General features: G+C 36.6%; 1 protein-coding gene across 1 annotated transcript in view; it reads left to right on the plus strand.

Moving 5' to 3' along the window:
* Positions 1–21599, plus strand: part of Rsf1 (remodeling and spacing factor 1) — a 168785-nt gene that overhangs the window by 28863 nt on the left and 118323 nt on the right. The window contains exon 2 of the mRNA XM_076846594.1: positions 14053–14144. Coding sequence (XP_076702709.1) covers positions 14053–14144 — 92 coding nt within the window. The remainder of the gene's footprint in view (positions 1–14052; positions 14145–21599) is intronic.

A 21599-nucleotide genomic window follows, 5' to 3' on the forward strand; every position in this document is an offset into this window, starting at 1 on the left:
CAAATTTAAAAAGTTTAGAGTAAAAAGCCTTATTTTAAGTTTATCTTTGGGGGATATATACATACCCCTTACCAGTTCCCTCTTTTTGCTTTAATAAGTACATTTTAATAGTTTGATGAGCTCTTTCAACTATTCCTTGTCCCTGTGGATTGTATGGGATTCCTGTTATATGAGTAATACCAAATGATGAGCAAAATTGTTTAAAAAAGGTAGAGGTATAGCCAGGACCATTACCTGTTTTTAACTGTTTAGGAACGCCCACAGTGGCAAAATTTTGTAAGCAATGAGGTATAACATCTTTAGTTTTTTCTCCAGCATGAAGGGAGCCCATCAAAAATCTGGAAGAAGTATCAACTGTAACATGTAAATGTTTTAATTTTCCAAATTCTGGCAAGTGTGTGACATCCATCTGCCAAATATGGTTAGGTATCAGTTCTCTAGGATTGACTCCAAGATTAACTTGTGGTAAAAAGGTCACACAATTTTGACATTGTTTTATTATATGTCTGGCTTGTTCCTTAATTATTTTAAAACGCTTTTATAAAGTATTAGCATTAACATGAAATCTTTTATGTAAATTTGTAGCTTCTCGTGTAGAGAAAATATGTATGTCATGTGTAGTTTTATTTGCTAAATCATTGCCCAAACTAAGGGCTCCAGGCAATCCTGTATGTGCCCTGATATGTCCTATAAAGAATGGATCTTTTCTGTCCCAGATTAGACTTTGTATAGTGGAAAACAAAAACAGTAGAGGAAGGGGAAATCCTACCAGCATCTTCAAGGGATACTATAGCATTAAGTACATACTGACTATCAGAAAATAAATTAAATACAGAATCTTTAAACATCATAAAAGCTTTTAATACTGCATTAAGCTCTACTTTTTGAGCTGATTATTTGGGTACTAAAAATGTAAAAGTTTGATCAGGGGTAACTACTGCTGCTATACCATTATTTGACCCATCAGTGAATATATTTGGAGCATTCATGATAGGGGTTTTTCTTGTCATTTTTGGAAAAACTACAGGATGCTTAGACCAAAAAGACAACAAAGGATTAGATGGTAAGTGATTATCAAATGTAACATTAGATTTACACATGGTTATTGCCCAAGTATTTAACTCATTAGCTAACTCATCAATTTGATCCATAGTATATGGAGTAATAATTTTATTGGGAGAAATTCCAAACACTCGGGGCTGGGGATATGGCTCAAGCGGTAGTGCGCTCGCCTGGCATGCGTGCAGCCCGGGTTCGATTCTCAGCACCACATACAGACAAAGATGTTGTGTCCGCCAAATACTAAAAAATAAATATTAAAATTTTCTCTCTCTCTCCCTCTCTCACTCTTTCTTAAAAAAAAAAAAAAAAAAAAGAAAGAAATTCCAAACACTCCCTTCGCTGCTTTTATTCCTTTGAGTATTAATTGTCCTAGAGCCTCAGGATACCTAGTAAGAATAGTGTTAGGAGAATAAGATTAATGTATCCACAATAATGGACCTTCTTGCCAAAATACTCCTGTAGGAATATTTTTTGTTGGTAGTACAATAAATAATAAAGGCAAACTTATATCAATTCTATCTAAATGTATATTTTCCATATATGTTTCAATAATTTTTAATGCCTTTCTTGCTTTAGGAGTTAACATGCGGGGTGAATTTGGATTTGATGGACCTTTTAGAATATCAAATAAAGGTCCCAACTCTCCTGTAGGTATGCCTAGATAAGGCCTTATCCAATTTATGTCTCCCAATAACTTTTGAATGTCGTTAAGTGATTTCAGTTGATCTACTCGTATTTGAATTTTTGGTGGACAGACCATGGTTGAGGATAATAGAACTCCTAAATAATTAATTCGAAAATTTAATTGTACTTTATCTATTGCTATCTCTAAATTATAATTTTTTAATAAGTTTGTAAGTGTGGCATAATATTCCAGCAATATGTTTTTATCTTTATGTGCTAATAATACATCATCCATATAGTGAAATATTTGTAGTTCAGGATTTTGATTTCTAAGTGGCTGGATTGCTTTGTTAACATAGATTTGACACATAGTTGGACTGTTAGCCATCCCTTGAGGGAGTACTTTCCATTCATATCTCTGATCAGGACCTTCATGATTTAGTGCGGGGATAGTAAATGCAAAACGTGGACTATCCTCGGGATGAATTGGAATTGAAAAAAAACAATCTTTAATATCTATAGCTAAAACATGCCAGGTTTTTGGCAAAGCAGACAATTGAGGAATCCCTGATTGAGCAGGTCCCATAATAACCATCTCATTATTAATGGCTCTTAAATCTTGCAATAATCTCCATTTACCAGATTTCTTTTTGATGACAAAAATGGGAGTATTATGGGGAGATACGGAAGGTTGTATATGTCCTTCTGCTAATTGTTGTTTGACCAGATCATGGGCTACTTGTATCTTTTCTTTAGTCAGGGGCCACTGAGGAACCCACACTGGTCTTTCTGATTTCCAAGTAATTTTGATTGTCTCAGTGGCCTTTTCTGAAAATCAAACCCATGTTTGTCTGTTCCTTGATCTATTTGAATTGGTGCTGCTATACCTTGTTCTTGTTCTCCTAATTTTTTTTTCTTTCCTAAAACCTTATCTAGCCCTAGTAGTGGGCGCATTAGGATTGATGTTATTTGTTAACGTCAAACCTAATTGATCTAGGACATCTCGTCCCCATAAATTTATAGGAAGATGATCTAATACATATGGCTGTATAGTTCCTTCACATCCTTCCGGATCCTTCCAATCTAATAGCATTGCACTTCTATGTGGATTAGTCGCCACTCCTAGGCCTCGAAGTGTTTGAGTGGCTTGTAATGGCCAGTGTTTTGGCCATTCTTGACGAGATATAATGCTAAGATCAGCACCTGTGTCCAGTAGCCCTTTAAATTCATGACCTTTTGAATATTTAGTTTTAGCATGGGGCGAGAATCTAAATTTAAAGACAGCATAGCCCAATCTATACCTGTGGAGCCTAAACCCTGGAACCTCTTTCTACACTACGGCTGGAGAATTTATCATGTAGGCTGGGTATTATTAACAACTGTGCTATTCTATCTCCTGGTGAAATTACTGATATACCTCTTGGAGAACTAGGTATAATTTTTATTTCATCTACATAATCAGCATCAATTACCCAAGGACTTATCATAAGTCCTTTTAATGTAGATGAACTACGTCCCAATAATAAGCCTATTGTTCCTTGGGGAAGAGGTCCTTTTACTCCTGTGGGAATGATTTGAACTCCCATCTCTGGAGTTAGTACTGCTCTGGCAGAGGCGCAGATGTCCAACCCTGCGCTCCCTCGGGTTTGTCTGATGAGGGATTTAATGAACAATGTGTCCTGGGCACTACCCTGATGGTGTTGCTGGGTTCCTTCATTGCCCCGTATATTTGTGGTTGTGGGCCCCAGAGCATTGGGCCCCCCAGTCCGTTTTTTGGCAATGGAGCCTGATGCCTTTCTCCACGATATCGTGGGTAAATACCTGGTCCTTGTCTGTTTTTTTGATAAGGGAGTACCCTCTATGGTGGTTTGAGAACGGCATTCATTAGCCCAATGTTTCCCTCTATGGCATTGTGGGAAAATACCCAGTATTCTATTCCTTTGATATATAGTTTTGTTAAACCCTCCTCCTATGGGGCAACTCCTTTTAAAATGTCCTGTTTGTTCACAGTTATAGCATGTTTTTGACCTGGCATCTAAAGCCTGTTGTACTGCAGCTGCCAAGACTTGCCCTTGTTCATTAATGTCTCTACATAATTTAATATATGTGTTTAAATCTTCATGTCTCCATGGTATAATAACCTCTCTGCAGCAACGATTTGCTGGGTCATAAGCTAGTTTTATTAATGGCATTGCTTGTTCTGTATCCCCCAAAATTCTAACAGCGGTTTGAATAAGCCTATCTACAAAGTCAGCGTAAGATTCATTAGCTCTCTGTATTACCTTAGATAATTGAGCTTGTAAATCTCCATGTCCTTGTAAAGTCTTCCATCCCCTAACTGCGTCTGCAGCAATTTGTCCATATATAGCAGGATCATATTCAATTTGTTGCCGTTGAGCCTCATAAGGCCCTTTTCCTAACAACATATCTAGATTTCTTTGAGGTAACTGGCTGCTGCATTTCACCTAGCTGTCTCCGTGCAAAATTCCTCATTGGCAACCTTCCATAACAAATATTGTCCTCCATTTAGCACAGATTTACACATGCTAGCCCAATCTGCTGGTGTCATGTCCAAGTTAGTAATGGACTCTACCATGCTTACCGTGAAGGGAGCTTGGGGACCATAGGTTGTTACAGCCTCCTTTAACTGCTTCACTGTTTTAAAATCTAAAGCATGGTGAATTCGCTGCCCTCCTACCTGTTCAAGTACAGGGCATGCTAATCTTTGAGGTCCTGTCTCAGGATACCATTTATCAACTATGGGGTTTGAGGGCCACTCAGCTGTCTCCATAGGTGGGGCTGTTGGTTGAATTACGCCCTCTGGTGATAAAACGGAGTTAGTAACAGCCTCCTGTTCTGGCCTTTTTCCTAATAACCCCTTTTCCTTTAAATTTTCTTCCTCTGACTAGTTCAAGAGACCTTCTCTTTTGCTTGATCTAAAATGTCTTTCTCCATGGTCTGAACCTCTAACAATTTACTTAACACCTTTTCGGTTTGTTTTTTACTAATTTCTAATCTACTATAAAGATAACACAACCCAATAAGATAACACAAAACAAAACCGAAACAAAAACGGAATAAAAAATCGCTGTATCAATTTTCTCTTCCTCGGGGCCGACAAACTTCAAACTTTTAGCCCACCATTTTTCCCAGTTTGCCTGAGAAATTACTAGGGATAGGCAGCTAGAAACAAAAAAAAAAAATAAATCAAAACAAGGACACATTGTTTTATGAAATGGTCACCCATTCTCTTGCCTTCCCTCAGGGGCGAGCAATTTCACTTACCTCCAAGTTTCAGACGTTCCGCTTACAGGCCACCAAATGCCGCAGTCTGGCTGGCCACAAAATCACGAGCCACTCACAGCTTTGTAGATTCAAACAGCAATTCTTTATTCCCGATCTCACACCAGCCCTCTACAAACACCTTCTGGGGCAAAACACGTTCTGGGGGAAAATCCCAAATACTCTCTGAATCCCATGAGAAACTCAAGGGAACTCAAGGGAACTCCAGGAGCGGGCATGCCCGAGGCAGCAAGATACGCCCTATTCCCATCAGGGTACACCTTAAACCTGGAACTGCCCTAAACCCTGATCTGCCCTAAACCCGGATCTGCCCTGGTCCTTGAGCAAGGTCACCTTACATGCAATGTCACTGCAAATGACCTGGGTCCAATATGGAGAGTCCTTCCTCTAAGCAACATTCGATAGGCTGACAAAGAAATTGCCATGTGTCATTCCTACTTGGCAGTGGCTCTCAGCAGATGTTATTCCTTCATTTATGCCTGAGAAATTGGGGTTTCTTCCTTCTCCTTCTGACTCTGTCTAGGTGATTTTCATGATACATATTTTTAATACATAGTTGAATTATTAAGTGTAGGCTTTTAAATGAATTACAAAGTTTGAACTCAAGAGTATCAGGAATATAAAAATAATTACAATTAAAAAAGAATATCAGAGATAAGTTGTGGAACAAATAAATTTGGTTTTATTATTAAATGTATATGCATATATGTTGTCTTTCTAAATTATGAATGTAATTGAACTTACAGTCATGGTTTCTGCTTTTAAAAATGAATAAACTATCCAGATATGGTGACACAACCTATAATTCCAGAGACTTGGGAGTCTGAGGCATGAGGATCACATGTTTGAAGCTAGTTTTATCAACTTAGCAAGGCCCTAAGCAAATTAGTGAGACCCTGTCTCAAAATAAAAAATAAAAAGGGCTGGGAATGTGGCTTAGTGGTAAATCATCTCTGTGTTCAATCTCCAGTACAAAGAAAAAAAAAAAAAAAAGAAGAAGAAGAAAAAAGAATAAACTAATAGATTTTAAGATAGATATTACAAGACACATAAAGTAGTCAGTTCTTTGGATTGACAGATGATTGTTAGAATTTTTTTTTAAAATTTAGGAAATATCTAGATTCTATAATTTTCTTTGAGTACGCTTTTATGCATTTCTACAGCCACAACTTTAGTCCATTATTGTCTCTTACCTGAAGGTTAGCAGTAGTGTTTGCCCACACTCCTTCCCCCATTCCCTGTAATTTATTACTCAAAAGACAGCCAGAGTGATCTTGCTATCTCATATACCTTTTCATATGGAAAATGTGAAACATAGAAATTTGGAAATTTGTATAATGAACTTTTTTGTACCCATCACCCATATTTGGTATAATTTTATTTCATCTATAACTTCATCCATTCCTACCTCTCTCTGCTTCCTGGATTATTTTGAAGCAGGTCCTAGATACAGAATGAGCTTTTAAAAATTTGAATCATGAAACTTTCCTACAGTCCTCCTGAGGGTTCTCTTTACATTTAAAGTAAATTCTAAAGTATATGGCTCAAAGGCTTTGTGAAATTTGATCTTTTCTTCTCCAGAAGCACTTTTTTTTTGTCTGCGTGTGTGTGTGTGTGTGTGTGTGTGTGTGTGTGTGTGTGTGCGTGCGCGCGCGCATGTGTTTTGGTACTGAGGATTAAACTCAGGGCTGCAATTGCTCATGGTAAGCAAGTAAGCATGAAGCAGCATCTTTTACCTTTTCTTTTTTCCAGTTACTCCAGAAGATTTTGACTGCCTCAGGGCTTTTATGCATGTATTTTCTTTTGCTTGACATGTGTCATGTTTGTCTCTTCCTTGACTTGGTTGCCTATTTCTTATCTTTTTGGTGTCATTTTTATTAAAGTGCCATTCCATAACGGTTTTACCTCTATATAAAGTATTTTGTCTTTCATTGGCTAAAGTGTGAGCAATTGGTATATCCAGGCGAATGGCATACTAGTCTCTCAACTTTTCACTAGGTTTGAAATTATTGGGGGGAAAAAAGTTGGGGGAAAGAAATCCTTCCTTCCCCTTCTGCTCCCCCAACAGAGTTTCTAAAAACTGGGCAGTAAGTAAAAGCTTATTGTAAGCGTGTCTTTCAGTCATTGTATCTGAAATCAATGTCTTTTATCAATTCCTTAGATAAAATCAAGAATTTTCATAATTGTATTTGCTTATAAGTTTAGAGAGAATTTAAATAAATAAATAAGCTTAGAGAAATTTTAAATAAATAAAAGGCTTTATTAGGGATTGAGAACAATGATGTTACCCATTATGAGCTGCTATAAATTTCTACTGTGCAAAAAACAAAACTGCAAGTAACTGATTAGAATTGCAGAAGCAGTAACATTTTTAAGACTTCATGCTAGAAAAATGTCAAAATATAAAACATTCTGGTGTAATTGGATCAGCAATATACATTCTGGGATTCTACCATTTTTCTGCTGCTTCATACTTATATCATGTTGGTAGGCCCTTCATGAAATTCATATATAATCCCTGACCTTTTCCTTCTACTCGGGAATCTTTTACCTCTGAAGCCTTATGAAAGAAAGGGAGCCCTTAAAGGTTGTTGTTTTTCAAATCTGTCATGTAAAAAAGTGGATATCTCAGTTCATTTGGAACAAAAATATATATATTTCAGAATGACTTGATGTTGGTTAATAAATTTTTAGAAAGAGTTAATACTTTTCTAATGTTCTGGAAATGAGACTATTATAGAATATGTTCCATGGAATTTAAACTTGTTAATGTTTTAGAAAATGATCATGTGATTTAAAAATATGATTGGTATTTTACAGCTGCCCTGCCCATAACCATAACCATTTGCAATATGTGTCTATTTAAAGAAGAATAAATGTAATTAAAGCTTAATTTCTCATTTTCATTAGCCTTAATTAATTTCAATATCTACATGTGGCTAAATGGCTCCTGTTCATGAAATTACAGATTACAGGACATATCCAACATCCTAGAACTGTTTATTGAATAAACAGCTGCTCTAGAGCCTACAAAGAATGGCAATTTTAATATTTGCTCAACTGTATATTGGTTTTTAAAAATTTCTTCTTCTTCTCCTTCTCTGCTAGTGATTGAACCCAGTTCATGCTAAGCATGTTGTCTGCCACTGAGCTACACTTTTAGCTCTAATTAAATTAAATTTTTTTGTGTTTGTGGGGTTTACCAGGGTTGGAACCCAGGTACACTTAACCACTGAGCCATGATTCTAGCCCTTTTTTATATTTAGTTTGAGGTTTTGAGGCTGGCCTTGAACTTGGATCCTCCTGCCTCAGTCTCTTGAGCTGCTGGGAGTATAGCTGTGCCATCATGATAGCTCTAATTAATTTTTCTGTCAGATTTTGTACCTGTTTCTTCACAGTTAATGAAGTCAGTGTTACTGGTGCCCTTAAAGATCATCACCTTGTCAGTCTTTTTTTTTTTATTACTTGGGTTTGAACCCAGTGATACCTTAACACTTGAACTATATCCTCAGTCTTTAATTTGAAGCAGAGTCTTGCTGAGTTGCTGAGGCTGGCCTCAAACTTGTGATTCTCCTGCCTTAGCCTCCCTGGTGTATGGGATTGCATCAGGTGTGCACCACCTTTTGCCTGGCTTGTCAGTCTATTATGAACAGAAAATATAAATAAATTCAGTTAGTAAGTTGTGGGTCATAAATTTTGATTTAAAATATGTATGCTAACTCTGTACTCTGTGGCATTATCCAATACAATATGCACTAGTCACATGTGACTCTTGAGCACTTCAAATGTGGCCAGTAAGGATTAAGATGTGCTATAATAATTGTAAAATAGGCAATGAATTTTGAATACAAAAAAGATGAAAGAGATCTCACTTTGAAAATAATTGTTTATATGTTGAAATGATAACATTTTGGTTATATAGGGCTAAATAAGTCATCGTTAAAATTATTTTTAGGCTGGGTATGTAGCTCATTGGTAGAGTACTTGTTTGCTGGTACTTAGGCTTAAACCCCAACTACAAAAAAACCCAAAAACCCAAATTATTTTCAGTTTCATTTTACTTTTATAAATATTCTACCAGAAAATTTAAAGTTAAGTGATTCACTAATAAATCAAGAAATGTCCATTCTTATTTTTATTCCTAAATCAACAATGACTTGATTTGTATGGTAAAATGAGAGATACATTTATTACATATTATTGTTTTTTAAAAATATTCATTTTTTTAGTTGTAGGTGGACATAATAACCTTTATTTTATTTTTATGTGGTGCCGAGGATTGAACCCCGTGCCTCACACATGCTAGGCGAGAGCTCTACCACTGAGCCACAACCCCAGCTCCTACATGTTATTTTTATCCTGTACTGACTTTTAATAAACATCACCAGTTGTAGTAAAATCTTTCATGATTTCTACAGGATGTGGGGAGCATACATAAAACAACTGGCGTTTCCATCATTACTAATTGAGTGATACAGACAGCATGAATTCAAGGGGCATTGCAAGAACAAGATGTGCATTAATAGTTGTAAGACCATCACCGAGAATTTTTCTTCACAGATTGAATGATGGGTATTTCATATAAGGAGAAGCAGGAAGCAGGAAGTCTTAATAAAGCCCACATAGGTAACAGGCCTAATTGGTTTAATGAACAGGCCCAAACGATTTTCTATTAAAGATTTCAGTGTAAAAGTGAGAGAAAGAATTGAAGAGTTAGGTTGAGAATGAATATTGGAATTCTTTTTTTTTTTTTTTTAAATATGGTGCTAGGGATTGAACCTAGGGCCTTGTGCATTCCAGGCAAGCACTCTACCAACTGAACTATATCCCCAGCCCTGAATTTTGGAATTCTGAGGATACTGTAAGAAATCAGGATGGGTTTATATGCATATTTATGAGATATTAAAATACTTATCAGGGGAGGTAACCCAGTGGCAGGGCCCTGGGTTTAACTGCCAGCACTGCATCCCACCCCCTGTCAGAAAAACCCCAAAAACAAAAACCCTTCCCCAAACCAACTGGGAAGTGGCAGTATTTTTGAAAGGTTAATTAGTTATAATCTATCCATACATATTTTCTAAAGTGAAAAGTCATATGGTATCCTAGAAAACTAGGGGAAATATTGAGCAGGATTGAAATGTAGGAAGAGTAATCAAGACCACTGGGTTTGGGGTAAAAGAGATTGAAAGTAACCTTAGTTTCCAAAAAATCCCAATAGAAATAAAAATGAAAGTATTTTAGCTTTATATAGTGTCTCACTGTTTTAAAACTTGGTGAGATAGTCAACACAGCCTTTTAGTACAGATGGGTAAGTTTAGGTTCAGTGCTTAACAGACCTGACTGCTTGTATAAGTGGTAGAACTTAGAATTGAGTGTGTGTGTGTGTGTGTGTGTGTGTATGTATTTTAAATTCTTACTCCTTTATTGTCATTGATACCTTTTCACTTACCTAAGCCAGTGCCTCAGGTTTTCTTGATTTTTTTTTCTCTTTTACTGCACAAGTCAGTCACTGTTTAAATTTTGTTTCCTAAACATTTCTTAGATTTTCCCACTGCTCTATATACCTACCACTTGTACCTTTTTTCAAGCTCCCATCTTTGTGGATTGATGTTTTCCTTGATTTACATTCATTCCCTGTACCCCGTTTCCTAAAATAAGCAAATCAAAGTTTCTTTTAAACTCTTCCTCTAATTTGGTCATTGAGTTTGTTCTAATATTGCCTTCTGCTGCATAAACTTTTTTTTTTTTCCTTTTGCTAGTACCAGGGATTGAACCCGGGGGTGCTCTACCATTGAACTACATCCCTTTTCTTTCTCTCTCTCTCTCTCTCTCTTTTTTGGGGGGGATACTGGAGATTAAACTCAGGGGCATTCCACCACTGAATCACATCCCCAGCCCTGTTTTGCATTTTATTTAGAGATAGGGTCTCACTGAGTTGCTTAATGCCTCTTATCCTCCTGCCTCAGCCTCTTATCCTCCTGCCTCAGCCTTCCTAGCCACTGGAATTATAGGCATGAGCCACTTGCTCATCTCTCTATATTTTTTATGATGGTACTGGGGATTTAACCCAGGGCCTTGTGCATATGAGCCAGTCACTCTACCAACTAAGCTATATCCCTAGTCCTCTAGTGTGTCTGTCTGTCTGTCTGTCTCTCTCTCTCTCTTTTTAAGAGTGGGAAAGTGGAAGACTTTATTAAAGGATAGCCCAAAAGACTTCTCCTCTGAGGAAATAGGGGACCCGTGGAATCCGTAGAAAGGGGAGGTGTCTTCCCATTTTTATATCTAAGGTCTTGTTTTGACTACCCACATTCCTGTCCTTTGTGTCACTCTATCCTGCAGTGATAGAATGCAGATGGGAATACCAAAAGATGGGAGACAGGTGGACCCGTTAGGGTATGAGATGGGGAGGAGTAAACTGGGCAAGAAGGGCCTGGGGTGGTTTGATAAGCATCTCCCTGTTTTCGGGAGCTACATCATTAACAATTCTTAAGGATGGGTCAGACGCCTTGGGAACATTAATATTTCAATTTCCCCAGGTGGTGTTCTGGTTTCCTGGGCTCAGATTGGACTCCATCTTCTTTATGGACTCCATTCTCCATATGGTCTCCATTTTCTTTATCGTACTCGATATTAAACCTGATTTACCTAACTACACTAACTGCCTGTCTTTAAATCTGGCTTCATTCCCCCTTCTAATTTTAGGAACTCATTACTGCTGTAATGAAAGGGGACTATGACCGCTCTGGCTTCTTTGAGCTGGAAGGGGGTTGGTGTGGAGCAAGCAGTTTGGAGTTCCTTTTTAAAAAATTGGGTCTGTAAAGTGGTCCGTGATAGAAGTCCAATTAAGAAGTAACAAGCTGGAGGGCCATTTGAGTGATGGGTGGTCTCCACGTAGATCTAGGTGGAACCTCCAATCTGTTACTGCTGTTTATCGGTGACGTGTTCTTGCTTCCCCAAATGTTGATGTATAACATGAGAGAAGCTCTCCGAGGGAAGTGTAGAGTGGAAAGTAGAAGGCTTTACTGAAGGATAGCAGAAAAGACTTCTTCCTGGAGGAAGAAGAATTGGACCTGAAAGGTGGAATCCTCCCACCCCCAGTCTCTTTTTAAATTTTATCTTGAGACAAGGTCTTACTGAGTTGCCTAGGCTGTCCTTGAATGTTCTTTCCTCTTGCCCCAGCCTCCCAAGTTGCTAGGATTACAGGTATGTGCCACCACTCCTGGCTTTGGCTTAAACTTTTAAATAAAATTCAAACTCTTCTGCCTGGTCTTGTAAGTTTCTTCTATTCCTCCAGTTCTATATTCACTTGGTTTATTTTATTATTATTTTTTAGCTATTTGTTGTTTCTGTAAATAATGTTTTTTTGCCTTTTTCTCTACTCCCCCCTCAACTCCATATTTTAGGTCTTAGAATAATTGTCTATTTACTGTCTGTGACCACTCCTCCCTCTTACCCTCAGCCCATTACTTTAACCCATTAGCAGTCACTCAGAAAAGCTCAATAAGGTGAAGGAGTATTTTTTACTTGCTAATAGAAGACCCATAAAAAGAGGTTGAATGACTGGATTTTTTATACTTTAAAGTTGTTTCAAAGTCGGAAGTAGCTTCAGTGGAGACTAAAGAGCCTGAAAGAATGATTGAAAAAAATGAGGCCATCACTTCCCAATCTCAGAGTATTTCTCAGAGAATGTGTATCCTATAAGATATTGGATTAAATATATTAGAGAATGATGCAGATTATATTTCTACCTTGGATCGACTTGGATATTTGCAATTAGTAAAGACTTCTAGAATTCCTCTGTACAAAACCTTTTTTGTTTGTTTGTTTTAAATCTAGCATTTTCCTAATATATTTTATTATGGAAACTTTTAAAATAGGGTACCTGTAATTTCTTTTAGGTTACTAATAATATTTTAGATTTGAGAAATGTTAAATTTGGCAGGCTTATGTCCTTTATTTCCCTTGGGTCTAATTAATATGATTTAAACACAGAATTAGTTGATGCTCAAGGTATATTCAGAGGAATTCTGGCTATTTATAGTCACAACAGAGAACCTGAGGGGAAATAGAGTAATTTTCAAATATTTGAAGGTTCTGATGGAAGAGGGATTAAAAGTATCACCTTTTAAACAAGAGACTAATAGCCAGAACCAGGGAACAAAGTTTTAGGGCGGCGGTTTTTGACTTAGAATAAGTATATCTTTCTATTTACAAATTTTCAAAAATTGGAAGGTAAGTAAATATTTGTACATAAAGGTTTTCAGGAAAATATCTGTAGGGATGCTATAAGAGAAGTTTAGCATATCAGATATAGGATACATTGGAGTTATTTTTTGTGACAGTTTGAAAACCTTTAAACTTAATTTTGGAGATAGCTATCAAGTTGGAATTTATATTCCTTGATTCCTTTCTAAATCTGTAAATCTATATCTTGCTCTAAAATCTCAGTGAAGAAACCAAGTATGTGGTGTATGAAACAGATTCAAAATTTTAGTTGTATAATTAAGTGTTTTTACTTGATGGCTATTTATTCATTTATTTTATTCATTTAAACACGGGAAATTGAACCCAGGGCCTCATGTGTGCTAGGCAAGTGCTCTACCGTGGAACTACATCAGTAGACTTTATTTTTTTGGAGCAGTTTCCCATTCACAGAAAAATTAAGCAGGAAGTTCACAGTATTCACATAAACCTGTTGTCTCCTCATGGGCACAGCCTCCCCTATTCTACATTCCATGCTATAGTGGTAGAGTTTACAATTGATGAATTTACAGTGACTTTCACTGGCACCCAAAGTTTGTAGTTAGAAACAGGTTTCATTCTTACTTGATGGTAGCTTGAAACAAAACATAAACATTCATCTTCAAGAGAGTGGTTTTCAGTCAGTTTTTGCTGTCTAGTTTATCCTTTTCAGATTTAGTGACCTAAAAAGAATCAGTGTCACCTGTTTTGAAAGAGTTATCATGGTTGGGGGGAGAGTTCTTTTTTTTTTTTTTTTTAAATCTTAAATGTTTACAAATGTTTTATTTTGCTGGCTAACTATTTTTTTCTCTTCCTTTTAAGTACCAAAAGAATTGGTGGAGCTCCATTTGAAGTTGATGAGGAAGATTGGAAAGTCTGTTACAGCAGACAGATGGGAAAAATACTTGATCAAGGTAACTCTGTAAATTCCTTTTTTTATTATTGAAATAATGCTCTATCTAGCATAAATTTATGCTTGCATTCCATAATGTTTAATTTTTAAACATTAATAGTTTTCTTTCAAAATTCTGAATTATTGTTATTATGATTGTGATTGTCCTCTTTTATTGCTATAAGTAGTAGTCTTGAATCTTAAAATCAGGTTTCAGAGTTACTGTGTCTCTTTTGTGCCTGACTTAGTGCTATGGATTTTTCATATATTCTCTCACTTACTCTTTTAAATCATCCTGATCAAATAAATATACATAAGGCCCAGGGAAGTTGTTGCTTTTGCTTAAAATCACCCAGTATGTATAGGCAGAGCTAAGATTTTTCTGTGACTTGAAAGATAAAATGTCTGAAGCCCATTAGAATAGTATGTCAAGCTTTTAAATTGTTCACCAGCCACATATGTTATTAGTGAGGACAACTCAGGCAATCCAAATGAGCTTTAGGATGGACCCTATCAAAGAGAAGCCCAAGTAACATACCAGACTATTAGGCTGTAATTGTAGGTGATTAAAAAATAATTTTCCTGCAGGGTGTTGGCACACCTGTAATCCTGACTACTTGGAGGCTGAGACAGGAGGATTGCAAGTTCAAGGCTAGTCTTGGCAATTTAGCAAGATCCTGTCTCAAGCAAAAAGGGATAGGGGTGTAGCACAATGGAAAAGCATTCCTGGATTTAATCCCCAGCACTTTTTTTTTTTTTTTTTTGCTGTGGGGATTGAACATAGGAGCATCTTACCACTGAGTTACATCTCCAGTCCTTTTTTATTTTTAATTTTTGGTACAGGGTCTTATTAAGTTTCTGAGGTTGGCTTTGAACTTGTCATCCTCCTGCTTCAGGCTTGAGATGCTGGGATCATAGCAACTGCACCTGGCTTCCCCAGCATTTAAAAAATAATTGCTATGTTTATATATATACACATTTTCATATCTTTTCCCTTTTTTGGAAAGTATATGCTTGTAGGGTGCTATGAAAATAGGAGCTAATGGGAACAAGAATTTCCTTTTTTAATTGTAGATATTATAAGTGCATTTCTAGCTACCTTTGCAGTATAATACGTCTTCTAGATTAAGTGACATAAAACAATAATCTTTGTAATCAGCTCAGTGATCAGGACTCTAAAAGGGTTATTTTACCTGTGTATTCTATTGGTTGAAGCAGTCACAGCTCTGCCTAGTCAAGGGGAGGGTACATAGGCTTCCAACTCTCTCTCTCGCTCTTTTTTTTAATACCTTTATTGTATTTATTTATTTATTTATTTATTTTTATGTGGTGCTGAGGATTAAACCCGGGGCCTTGCACATGCTAGGCTAGTGCTCTACTGCTGAGCCACAACTACAGTCCCATAGGTTTCCAACTCTAGGATTCTAACTCTAAATGTTAGGAATGTCTAACTTTTGAAACCCAATATAAAATGTATTCCAATTACTTTTTCACAGGTTTGAAGAACTACAGAATTGACTTAGCATTTCCAAAATTTGATACTGTGTGATTTTCTAAAAGAGTGATTGTTTAGTTAAAATTAAAATATTAAATATTCAGTTAAATATGTTAAACTGAGATGGGTTAGGTGACTAAAGCCTATAATTCTAGGTGAGCTGAGGCAGGAGAATCTCATGCTTGAGGCCAGCCTCTGAAACTTAGCAAGACCCTGTCTCAAAATAAAAAATAAAAAGGGCTGGGCTGGGGTTATAGCTCAGTTTGTAGAGTGCTTGCCTGGCACTTGTGAAGCACTGGGTTCATTTATCAGCACCACATTAAAAAAATAATAAAATAAAGGTATTGTGAACATCTACTATAAAAAATATTTAAAAATAAAATAATAGGGGGGCTGAGGATGTGGCTCAGTGGTTAAGCATCCCTGGGTTCAATCCCCAGTACCAAAAAAAAAAAAAATCTGAATAATAAATGAATACATTTTTAACTATTAAAAGTGCTTGTTCAAATGCCATTGAAGTGGCTATTTTGATGTTAGCAAAATGATTTATAAATGAATCAAGGTTTTGGAGCTTTAAAAGAGAACTGGGATTAAGGACTTTGGTTTCAACATGTTTAAGAGGACTATAAAGGATGTAATCCCTGTGAATAAATATTAAATTTTTTTTTTTTTGTGTGTGTGTGTGGCTACCAGGGATTAAACTCAGGGGCACTTGACCACTGAGCCACATCTCCAGCCCTATTTTGTATTTTATTTAGAGACAGGGTCTCATTGAATTGCTTAGCACTTTGCTTTTACCCAGTCTGGCTTTGAACTCTAAATCCTTCTGACTCAGCCTCCTGAGCCACTGGAATTACAGGGGCGTGCTACTGCATCCAGCTAGTAAAGGTTTTCTTTTTCTTTTTTAAAAAGCATTTTAAAAATTGTAGGTGGCCACAATACCTTTATTTATTTATTCTTTATGTGATACTGAGGATTGAACCTAGTGCCTCATAGGTGGTCTACCATGCAGGTGGTCTACCATTGAGCCACAGCCTCAGCTCCTAGTAAAGGTTTTCTAATTTTCATTTTTTTACTATTCTGAGAACTGAGATAGAAATATCTTGTATACTAATTATAGCTCAACCTCACAATCTTTAGGATCATGTATAATTTATTTTGCCATCCTGGGTCTCAGTTCCTTGTGAAATGTGAGAATTGAGATGATTGTATAAGACCCTCCACTATTTTGATTACGATTCTTGGTCAGTGTTTTTGAATTGAGGTATATTTCTATACCATTAATTTACTTTCAGTGGACTTTCGTATATTCACCAGTTGTGAGCCATCATCATTTTCCTATCCAAAACATTTCTATCATTCCAAAGGAAAATGCATGTTTATTAGCAGTTACTCTCCCTTGAGCACCTAAAAACCATGAATGTACTTTATGACTCTGTGAATTTTCTATTCTGGATTTTTTAAAAAAATTAATAGGATAATACAATATGTAGCCCTTTGTGTTTGCTTTCTTTTACTTTACATTTACATTAATGGCATTTAGCATGTTCAGTGTTGTGTAGTCACCTCTACTGCTTAGTTTCAGATCAGTTTTATCATTAAAATGAAACTGTATATCCATTAAGCACCCAGTACCCTTTACCCCTTACGCTGAGAGTGACTAATCTGCTTTAGATGGATCTGCTTTTTCTAGATATTTCATATCAGTGGAATCATATAATAGAGTCTTTTTGTATGGGTTTTTTTTTTTTTTTTTTTTTGGTACTGGAAATTGAACCAAGGATTCTTTACCACTGAACTACAATATGTCCCTAGCCCTTTTTATGATTTATTGTGAGACAGGATCTTGCTGAGTTGCTGAGGGACTCATTGATTTGCTGAGACTTGCTTTGAACTTGGAATCCTCCTGCCTTAGCCTCCCAAATTGCTGGGGTTATAGACATGCTCCAGTTTTTTGTCAGTACTGGGAATTGAACCCAGGGCCTCACACAAGATAGATAAGTTCTCTACTATTGGTCTAATTGTCTACTGGGCTAACTGGACATGCGCAGTTCAGTTCACGTAATGTTTTTAAGGTTCTTTCATCTTGTGGCGTGTAGTGGTACTTTGTTCCTTTTTTATACCTGATTAATATTTCATATGTGGATACACCATATTTTATTTATTTATTTATTTATTTATTTTTCAAAATATTTTTAAGTTATTGGCAGGCACAACATCTTTGTTTGTATGTGGTGCTGAGAATCGAACCCGGGCCGCACGCATGCCAGGCGAGCGCGCTACCGCTTGAGCCACATCCCCAGCCCCATATTTTATTTATTTATTTAAAAGTTTATGGTATTTTATTTGCTTCCGTCTTTTGGTTACTGTGAATAGAGACGATGTTCAAACATTTGCTACAGATTTGTGGGTATATGTGTGATTTCATTTCTTTTGAGGAACCCAAATTAGAAGTGCTTCATCATGGTAATACCATCTTGAACTTTTGAGAGGAATAGCCAGTATTTTTCATTACAAATTCACCATTTTACATGTCTACCAGAAATGTGTGAGGGTTCCTTTTCTATATTATTTTTTAACAATGCATCTTCTTTTTGGTACTGGGAATTGAACTCAGGGGAGCTTTGCTGCTAAGCCACATCCCTAGTCTTTTTCATTTTTTATTTTGAGAGAGGGTCTTGCTAAGTTGCTGAGGCTGAAGTTGTGATTCTCTTGTCTGCCTCCCAGGTTTCTGGGATTATAGGTGTGTGCCACCACTTTTGCCTGGCTACCAAGACATCTCAATTTTTGTCTTTTGTTTTTATAATAACCATCATAATTAGTGTGAAGTGTCATTTTGGTTTGTACTTTCCTAGAGACTAGTGATATTGAGCGTTCTTTTCATATGCTTGTTGGCCTTTGTATATCTTGTCAATTTTTTAAAAAATGTATTTTTAAATTGTAGATGGACCTTTATTTTATTTTATTTTTTTTTATGTGGTGCTGAGGATTGAACCCAGTACTTCACACATGCCAGGCAAGCACTCTACTACCACTGAGCCACAACCTAGACCATCCTTGTCTGAGAGCTCTTTGTGTTTTCTGTATTTTAGAACCTTCCTAGATATATGATTTGCAAATACTTTATCCCATTTGTTTCCTCTTTGTTTTCTTGAATGTGACATTTGAAATCACGAAAGTTTTTATTTTATTTTTTTTGTGGTGCTGGGGATTGAACCCATGGCCTTGTGCACATGAGTCAGGTACTCTACCAACTGAGCTATGTCCCCAGCCCAAAAGTTTTTAATTAAAAAAAATTATTTATGTATGACAGTGGAATGCATTACAATTCTTATTATACATATAGAGCACAATTTTTCATATCTCTGGTTGTATACACGGTATATTCACACCAATTCGTGTCTTCATATGGGTAATTTGGATAATGATCATCACAGTCTACCATCATTAATAACCCTATCCCCTGTCCCTTCCCCTCCAAACTCTCTGCCCTATCTAGAGTTTGTCTATTCCTCTCATGTTCTTGCTCCCTATCCCACTATGAATCAGTCTCCTTTTATCAAAGAAAACATTCAGCATTTGGTTTTTTTGGGAATGGCTAACTTCACTTAGCATTATCTTTTCTAACTCCATCCATTTATTTTTTAGTTGTAGTGGGACACAATACCATTTTATTTATTTATTTATTTATTTTTATGTGGTACTGAGGACCAATCCAGGGCCTCACATCTGCTCTACTGTTGAGCCACAACCCCAGCCTCAAGTTTTTAATTTTGATGAAGTCTCATTATCTATTTTTTTCTTTCAATGTTTGTTCTTTGGTTTCGTATCAAAGAAACCCTTGCCTAGCACAAGGTAAAAGTTTTATTTTTTTCCTTTTTGTAGTGCTGGGAATTGAACCCATAACATCATGCATACTACCACTTATCTAAATTCCCAGCTCCTAGGGTGAACAATTTAACCTTAAATCTTGTTCTAAGACTTTTGTAGGTCAAGCTCTTAAATTTAGATCTATGATCCCATTTGAGGTAATTTTTTGTTGTTGTTGTTAGTTCAGAATACAAGGTTTATTTTATTATTTTTCCAGGTCACATTCTTTTTTTTTTTTTTTATTGGTTATTCAAAACATTACAAAGCTCTTGACATATCATATTTCATACATTAGATTCAAGTGGGTTATGAACTCCCATTTTTACCCCAAATACAGATTGCAGAATCACATCGGTTACATATCCACATTTTTACATAATGCCATATTAGTAACTGTTGTATTCTGCTACCTTTCCTATCCTCTACTATCCCGCCTCCCCGCCCCTCCCATCTTCTCTCTCTACCCTATCTACTGTAATTCATTTCTCTCCTTTTTTTTTTTTTACCCATTCCCCTCACAACCTCTTATATGTAATTTGGTATAACAATGAGCGTCTCCTTCCATTTCCATCCAATTTCCCTTTTCTCTCCCTTTCCCTCCCAGCTCATGTCTCTGTTTAATGTTAATCTTTTCCTCCTGCTCTTCTTCCCTGCTCTGTTCTTAGTTGCTCTCATTATATCAAAGAAGACATTTGGCATTTGTTTTTAAGGGATTGGCTAGCTTCATTTAGCATAATCTGCTCTAATGCCATCCATTTCCCTGCAAATTCCATGATTTTGTCATTTTTTAGTGCTGCGTAATACTCCATTGTGTATAAAGGCCACACTTTTTTTATCCAGTCATCTATTGAAGGGCATCTGGGTTGGTTCCACAGTGTAGCTATTGTGAATTGTGCTGCTATGAGCATCGATGTAGCAGTATCCCTGTAGCACATTCTTTTAAGGTCTTCAGGGAATAGTCCGAGAAGGGCAATATCTGGGTCAAATGGTGGTTCCATTCCCAGCTTTCCCAGGAATCTCCATACTGCCTTCCAAATTGGTCGCACCAATTTGCAGTCCCACCAGCAGTGTACAAGAGTACCCTTTTCCCCACATCCTCGCCAGCACTTGTTGTTGTTTGACTTCATAATGGCTGCCAATCTTACTGGAGTGAGATGGTATTTTAGGGTGGTTTTGATTTGCATTTCTCTGACTGCTATAGATGGTGAGCATTTTTTCATGTACTTGTTGATAGATTGTATGTCCTCCTCTGAGAAATGTCTGTTCAGGTCCTTGGCCCATTTGTTGATTGGGTTATTTGTTAACTTATTGTATAATTTTTTCAGTGCTTTGTTTACTCTGGTTATTAGGGCTCTATCTGATGTGTGAGGAGTAAAAATTTGTTCCCATGATGTAGGCTCCCTATTTACCTCTCTTATTGTTTCTCTTGCTGAGAAAAATTTTTTAGTTTAAGTAAGTCCCATTTGTTGATTCTTGTTATTAACTCTTGTGCTATGGGTGTCCTATTAAGGAATTTGGAGCCCGACCCCACAATATGTAGATTGGAGCCAACTTTTCCTTCTATCAGACACATAGTCTCTGATTTGATATCAAGCTCCTTGATCCATTTTGAGTTAACTTTTGTGCATGGCGAGAGAAGGGGATTCAGTTTCATTTTGTTGCATATGGATTTCCAGTTTTCCCAGCACCATTTGTTGAAGATGCTATCCTTCCTCCATTGCATGCTTTTAGCTCCTTTATCGAATATAAGATAGTTTTAATTTTGTGGATTGGTTTCTGTGTCCTCTATTCTGTACCATTGGTCCACCCACCTGTTTTGGTACCAGTACCATGCTGTTTTTGTTACTATTGCTCTGTAGTACAGTTTGAAATCTGGTATCGCTACACCTCCTGATTCACACTTCCTGCTTAGAATTGCTTTTGCTATTCTGGGTCTTTTATTTTTCCATATGAATTTCAAGATTGCTTTATCTATTTCTACAAAAAATGCCGTTGGGATTTTGATTGGCATTGCATTGAACCTATAAAGAACTTTTGGTAATATCGCCATTTTAATGATGTTACTTCTACCTATCCATGAACAGGGTATATTTTTCCATCTTCTAAGATCTT

Source organism: Callospermophilus lateralis, chromosome 2 (genome assembly GCF_048772815.1).
Source record: "Callospermophilus lateralis isolate mCalLat2 chromosome 2, mCalLat2.hap1, whole genome shotgun sequence".
Lineage (NCBI taxonomy): Eukaryota > Metazoa > Chordata > Mammalia > Rodentia > Sciuridae > Callospermophilus > Callospermophilus lateralis.